This window comes from Kryptolebias marmoratus, linkage group LG22 (genome assembly GCF_001649575.2).
Source record: "Kryptolebias marmoratus isolate JLee-2015 linkage group LG22, ASM164957v2, whole genome shotgun sequence".
NCBI classification, from domain to species: Eukaryota; Metazoa; Chordata; class Actinopteri; order Cyprinodontiformes; family Rivulidae; genus Kryptolebias; species Kryptolebias marmoratus.
In genome coordinates, this window is record NC_051451.1 from 24211232 (window position 1) to 24218891 (window position 7660).

Consider the following 7660-nt stretch of genomic DNA (forward strand, 5'->3'; position numbering starts at 1 on the left):
ATAATCCAGTCCAGGTTTGAAGTGTCTAGGTGCAGTAGTTTTTAAATTAGAATCAATTAAAGACTCGGATGGTAGTGAAAAATTAGGTGGAATCGCCCTTTAGCTATTCGACGCTAGAAGTTAATGCCAACTTCAGCGTCGTGAAAAACAATTAGCTGAAAACAAACTGTGGAGCTCTGCTGTTGTGGCCTTCCTGTTAATGAGCTGTTTTGTTTACACCCTTTCACGCGTTCACGATTAGGAGGACACGAGGTAAGGTGTATATATGTGTATATATGTCTGTCTTTTAGTGTGTTTTGTTCTGTTTCTGTAGCTGCTTGTGTTTGCAGCCAGCCCTGTGTCTGTTAGGTGTTTTCCCTCTAAAGTGTGAAGCCTGGAGGGTCTTTCTGCAGGTCATCAGCCTTGTCTTGTGACATCCTCCCATTGTTCCCACCAGGTCCTGGACGCCAGCTCTCTCAGCTACGGCACCAGGGTGAAGTGGTTCGTCATATGCTTTGCTGGAGGCATCCTGTGTTCAATTCTTGTGAGTGTCTCAGCACTTTTTATGTTCTGTTGTTTTTTTTAACGATTACTGTGAAGTGATCGTTTCTTTCTTTACTCGCTTCAAACCCCAATATAGTCAGAGACTTGGTAATCCTCGCTCTCCTTTTGCTGACACTTGACTGACTCCTAAATTAAAAAACCGCTCGACACAACAGAACTCAGCATTCACGTTTCAGGACGAGAGGAAGTGTCTCAGCCTCGCACCCCAGCATTATAATTCACACTGACCCTCCAACGCAGCTTTTGTTTGTGAAACCCGGCCGATAAAATTCAAGAGCTGAAGCTTGGCAGATCTGCCACGCAAGTTTGAAACTGTCCAAATATTTAAGTGACACGTATTGAAACATTTGGCTCAGCGCAATGAATGAACACTTTACCTCTGAAACTGTAGAAACAGATTTATTTAATTAAGGCTAATATGTACTTCTCTATAGATCGGTGGTCAGTGTTGTGGTTCTAAAAGCCTGAGGCTGCGGGTTCAAGTCCAGTTCGCGTCAGGAAGGGCATCCGGTGTAAAACAATTGTTAAGTTTTTTGTTTGTTTTGTCCGAGTTCGCTCGCTGTGGCGACCCCTGTAAAAGGGAGCAGCTGAAAGAAAAGCACCAACAACGTGATAAACTGCTTAAAAACTTTTAGAAGTGACATTGGCATCCCTTGAGGGGATGTGTATCGTCCTCCATCTTGCATGCAGAAGCTTTAAACAAAGATCTGATTCAACTGATCAGCGCTTGGACTCCGTAATGACTCTCAGCCACTAACACACCAGAATTTAGCTCAGTATTTGTAAAATGGACTGAGTTGAAGCCATTTGTGACTCCAGACTCATGAATGCCCACCTTTCATGGCACCAGGTGATGATGAATACCAATTACTTATTGAAAGTTGTGGCATGTTTCCTTCACAGACATGATGATGTACTCTGAATTATTTTATAATCCAGACAAATCATTTAGGTGTTCTACCACCAGGGGGAGCCAGCCATGCTTCAGTAAAATCAGCCTAAAGAATCCTTTCTCATCTAAAATCTAATGAATTATGCAAGCGTTTAATCTTATTAAATGGTTTAATTCATTTCACAACATGTTATGACTATATCATATGTAATGTTCATCTTATGTGATTTATAATGACATAATTCTGTGTAAGTAATGAATATTCTGCTAATTTCAGGGCTCGGCGCTGCTGTTTCTTCCCAATGGGATCAAGCTTTTTGCCGTTTTCTACACTTTAGGAAATATTGCAGCTTTGGCCAGGTAAGACTGGATATTTAGTCCAGTTAACGTTACAAATATCTATGTTAATAGCTCAGAAAAACTGTTTTTTAATGTAATTCTGTTTTATTCTGAAAGTCTTGAGTGAAAGTAAAGAGACAACTATCAGTTAGATTTTGTTTTTAGATGTTTTTAATAAAGTTTTTCATCTTATTCAACAAAAGCCGTTGAGTATTTATACTCACCAAACTGTGCTTTTAAATAACTTGCTGGCTTTGCTGAAAAGTTCAGGTTGGAACAATGTTGGTGTCTGCAACTTCCTGTGAGCCGGTTTTTCTTTACACACACACACACACACACACACACAAATACAAATTTGACTTAAGGGCTACTTCTGCTGCCAAATCAGAGGCGTTTCCCCGATTTGCCTTTCTGCCTGACAAACAAAACAACAAGACACCAAAGTCCAGGTCAGAAATGGTCTTTGTGAAAAGGATATTATTGAATTTAGAACATTATCTGTCAACATTTACTGTGTATATTTTCATTTAAGCACAGTTCTAGTCAATTTTCTACAGTAATTTATCATTCAGGGTTAATCAACATCATATTAAAGGGCATTATCTGTCCTAAAATGATGCTTGTTAATAATAGAAATGTCTTCTACAGATATCAACAGGCCTTGGCCATTATAGGAAATCATTGATCAGTAGCTGATATCTTATATTGATGTTTATGAGCTCTTTAATGAGCAGTGAGTTTTAGTTTCTGTCAGTGAAGTCGCTCTTAAAGATTTAAATTATGTTGGGTGCAGGGTCATTTTAGCCTCGTCTTAAGTTTGATCCAGCTGAAGGTCTAAGTGAAAACATGAAATTCTTCTCACACATCATGTTTTCTGTTACGAAACGGAAACACCTGGTGGGTTTTCAAATTAACTTCACCAATCTGCGAGGGCTACACCTAATTGTGGTTAAACGACACAGATCGTGTTGCAGTCGGTTCATACGCTGTGGAGCTGACAGTTTGTCTCCCCCCCACAGCGATCAGAGCAGCATGTGGGTGGACATCATTAGTGTCACAATCACACTGAACAGTTGGAGTAAAAATAAAAAAAAAAGAAAGAGAGCCGTCCATCCCTCTAATCAAACGGGCACAAAGCGTCTACGTCAGCCCGCGGCGTCCAACAGACGAAACTCCCCCGCCCCTCTGATTCACTCCGACCCACTCAGCTGCGATGAACTGCTCGCCACGTCAGCCGGGAAAGCCTCTGTCGCTTTAACTTGACTGACGCAGCGCACGCATCACGCACCAGACTCTAATTGTGTCGCCGTGCCGTTGAGCAGGAACCCCTAATTATTCCGGCACGACGGACAAAATGATCCGGTTGACCAAACGGTCCTGATGTTGCTCACTGTTTGTGCTCTCATTATGGAGACAAATCTTTTTATTAGCACAAAACCAAGGAGGGTACTTTTTATCCATCATTGGTTGAATGTAGGACAACACAACGTAGATCATTAACTGGTTTCTGAGCTCTTTTTATTATTAAAGACTAAAGAATCTTTCGTTCATGCAGTCATATGAAGATCTGTTCTAAATCAGTAAAAAACATTATTTAGTCACCTTCTGGTTAAACGTAACAAGCAGCATGTACTGTAACTTTACCTGCACTGGTAATTCTTTGAATTCTTGAACAGAAGAGTATGAAGAGTGTAACTTTATATTTTTTTCATAAAGCACCTGTTTCCTGATGGGACCACTAAACCAGCTGAAGCGCATGTTTGAACCAACAAGATTGATAGCCACCATTGTTATGCTGGTAAATATAACTTTTTACTGCTGTTCCGTTTTATCAACCTATATGCTGTACTTCCTATTTTACTGGATTTCAGACCTTTTTGTTTCAGTTCTTGGGTATAAAATGACTTAAAACGACACATTTTTACCTCCCAATCTAGATGCTTTGAGTCAAACTGATTATTTAGAGTCAGCGTTAAATGTTATTGTGTAAGAGTGGAGGATAAAAAAGTGTTTCTTATCTCCCTGTGCCAGGTCTGCCTCGCCTTAACACTTTGTGCAGCGTTTTGGGTAAGTGTACAACAGCCTCGGAGCTAAATAAAGACTTGAATTAGTTTATATTGCAGTAAGTTTGAGTTCTGGGTTTTATTTTTACAGTGGAAGAAAAATGGACTGGCCATCATCTTCTGTATTCTGCAGCTTTTGGCAATGACCTGGTAAGTCTGCCTTCCTGTTTGTTGAAGCTGTCTTTTATAAAAATTTAAAAAAAGGAGAACTTTGTTTCAGGTTCTTTGACTTTTCGTTGAAGGTCTGTCACTTCTGTAAATGACCCAGCTGCTATCGTATAAAGATACAAAAAGATGAGCGACAAAGAGCTAAAATGAAGCGCACTACATTCTATTCCGACTTTGACTTTTTTTAAATGGCGCTCGGGACAGGTTGGTCGGTTTAGTCTCTGTAAACCTGCCCCCGGAGTTGGACAAAAGACGAGGCAGAAGCCAGCGTTGGGGTGAATAAGGGTGGTTTCTGACTGGGCTGTGACTTCTGCAGGGTTCTCATCTTCCTCCTGTGAGTGGCAGACATGATCAGGCCTAACGCTGGGGTTTAGAACATGTTGCAACATCTTTATTTCTTAATAGTCATCGTGGGTGTCTGCAGGTCATCTTAAGAGCACCACTCCTGGACAGGAAATGGTCTGAAGCAGCTGTTCATGTCTAAAAACCACACTGATGATCAATAATAATTATTGGAAATCCTGTCTAAATCTGCCTGTCTCTGTTTCAAAAGTGTACACCAGTAGGTTAAAAATGAATGTGGAGCCGGCTGCCGAGGTGGGCAACAAAAAACACAGAAACGTGGCTCGGCTCGGTCACAAACCCTTTCCCAGATTGATGGGCAACAGTTGCTCCTCTAAGGTCATTGCTGATGCCATTCCATCTTGGCATCGGGTTAACACACACACTCACACACACACACACACACACCACAGACCAGCTCTCTGCTTTTATAGAATAGTTCCCGCGTTGTGATGATGGAGTGCTCTACCCTCCTTATTCCTCTGGATGTCTTTATTGACTAAATGACAACATTCTGTCATATATTTAGCTTGTTAAAAGCTTGATAAATTTAACAGGTCAGAGGATATTTTTTTTTTTTTTTTGTGAAACCTTGGAGTTGGCGGAGGGAGTTCTGACAGCAGGCGATGAGGAATAATACGACCCTTAGAGTGATGCGACGCTTGTTAGGACTTATTTACGAGACTAACGGACGGATTTCAGTCTGCCTGCGCAGCAACACAACTCGGGAGGACGGGACCGCTTCAGCCTATAACCCACACATACATCTGCCTATGTTCCCAAAGGCATCACCATGGCAACCACAAGTCACACATTTCAAGCTCAGCCTCCAAAGATTTGGGGCCGAGTGAACTCCCACACAGGCACTCAGACGTCTGTGGGAGGGTGTTTCTGTCGTAACATGTCACCAGTTATCCTCACAGAAGTTACTGAATGACAAACGTCCGCAAGAGTTTCTGCTTTAATGTTTGGGATAATTGTTAAATATTTACTGAACACACGTTGTGATGTCTTCCTGTCACGCTGCTCGTTCAGCTACAGTGTCAGATTCAGGTGTTCAGAACATTATATATATTAGATGTTTCAGGAAATTAGTTAACACACATGCTGAATGTAGGTCCGTCATGTGTTCAAACTTCCCCGTGGTTCTGTGTTTACGTTGGGTGTGGACCCGCATTTCAGAATCACACTCGGTCCATCAGGAATACTGCTGGAGTTAACTCTTTCAAACGGCAGGATGACCTTTTTTATCTTTGATTTCATACTTTGCAATGAGTATCTTAAATACATATTCTGTGACACATCTCATCAAACTGTCATATCTGTTTACTTCAGTCCTTCACAAACCCATAACAATAAAATAAGAAGTATTTTTCTAAACAAACTGCAAATTGAGTTCAAAGAAATCAGCTTTCCACTCAATAACATGACTGGAAAGCTAAACATGAAAACAAGATTATAAAATTTTAATTTAGAAATGCTTCTAGACTAATCCCTGAGTAACTCTACTTATTACGCTGCTATTTATAGATGACAGAACAATAGAGCTAATGTCAATTTATGATTAATTTATCCTGTTGAGCTGGATTTAACCTAAGCAGTAATTGCCATCTCTTTTTTTTTGTTGTTTATTTTTGCAGGTATAGCATCTCCTACATTCCATTTGCCAGGTAAGATGAGAAGCAGATGTTTTGTCCGTGCTGATCTCCTGTTCATGTGGATTATTTTTTTTATGTTAACTTCACCTGAATGTTTTTTGATTCGGTCATTTTTGGAGAACCAGGCATTTTGATACAATATCAGTTCTCCTCTTTGTCCTGAAGTCCTCTCATGGCAAACAGACAAACTGGTGTGAATATGCTGAGTGACCGTCGGTGAAAACATGTTTTTATTTACCTCCTGCCAGCGTTTGCTTCCACCATATGGCTCTAATCCAGCTCCAGAGTGAGCTCTGTGTCAAACAGCAGCTGTTTCTCTTTTTTCTAGGTATTAGTCCTTTAATATCAAAATGAAACAATTTATTCTGGCATAATGCTCTTTCAGACAGATTTATCAAATATTCTTCTGCAGTCCCGCTCTTTTATTAGATGTAATGAGCTCATGGTAAGCTCTAAAGCATTAGGACTCCATACAGATTTTTGATTAGATGTTTCCTGGCTCGACTGTTTGTTTGTTTTTTAATTCTGCCCTACGCTGTGGCACCTGAGTGCCTTCGTGGAGCTGAGCGGGAGGTGTGAGGTTATTTTGTCAGTCCAGCTTTAAGTGGGATTAGATCTCATTTGGTGAGCGGTCCAGATGCACCCCTGCATGCAGCTCTTCCGTTAAGTGTCTTGTGTGTTTTGGTTGACCCCATAATCCGTCTTGACAGCTGAGAGACATCATGGAACCACCCAGAGTTCCCCCTCCCCCAGCGCAAACGCTAACAACAAAACAGAGCTAAGACAAAGACCCGTTTTCACCTCACCCTTGTTAAAAAAAAACCAACAACAAGAAAATCCTCTGAAGAAATCCAGATTTTCACAACCGCTTTAAATCAGACTGTTTAATATTGAAATCTTCCCAATAAATCACCAGCCCGTCGCTCCTATTTTATTATAATTTATGTGATATTTGTCAACACATTTGTTTTGTTCTTTCTTATCCTTAAGCCTCTTACTTTAATCCATTTTTCCTTTAATTTGGATTTGATCACTTGGGTCTGGGCTGTTTGATCGATCTCCTTTTAAGTGAGACATTAAAAAGCACCAAACTGAAGTCCTTCCTGTCCCCGCCTGTGGTCAGACGAACTGATGCCTGGCTAACCAAGACGCCACATGGCTGCTGGACTTGATCCTTTAATGTCTTTTACCTTGTTGCCTCCACTAACCTCCTCTGTCTGCTGCCCCGCGTCCTAAAACCTGCTGCGTGTTTACTTCCCTCCTCAGACTCATCTGCTCCTGCAGGTTTTAGGCAAACAGAAATAGCATCAGGCCGCGATTACGAAGAGAGGAGGAGGAGGAGGAGGATGTGAGGGTTCTGGTGATGAAGCTTTTGTTTGTAGAACAAGAGGCCTTTAAAGGAGCGAGTCTCCGGCGACCTCCCCTCCTCCCACTCAGGCTGCGTCTCCTTTTAACCTTGGTGATTTTCACACCTCCTTCGCTGGATTTTGACTCCGGGCCGGGAGGGTGAAAGTCTGCGTAGCAACCCACTGACACCGAGAGCAGGACCACGTTAGAGGAAGCGGAGCGGGCAACGATCCGCGGTTGTCATGGCGACGGCTCGCGTTGCGTCATCCTTCACCTCAGCGCACCTCGAGAAGCGGGACACCCCCCCC

The 7660-nt window shown here is 41.8% G+C and overlaps 1 protein-coding gene across 1 annotated transcript in view; it reads left to right on the plus strand.

The window, feature by feature from the left end:
* Positions 1–7660, plus strand: part of sft2d1 (SFT2 domain containing 1) — a 12617-nt gene that overhangs the window by 3926 nt on the left and 1031 nt on the right. The window contains exons 2-7 of the mRNA XM_017412832.3: positions 437–523; positions 1713–1795; positions 3491–3572; positions 3806–3841; positions 3929–3987; positions 5988–6017. Of these exons, the coding sequence (XP_017268321.1) occupies positions 437–523; positions 1713–1795; positions 3491–3572; positions 3806–3841; positions 3929–3987; positions 5988–6017 (377 nt within the window). The remainder of the gene's footprint in view (positions 1–436; positions 524–1712; positions 1796–3490; positions 3573–3805; positions 3842–3928; positions 3988–5987; positions 6018–7660) is intronic.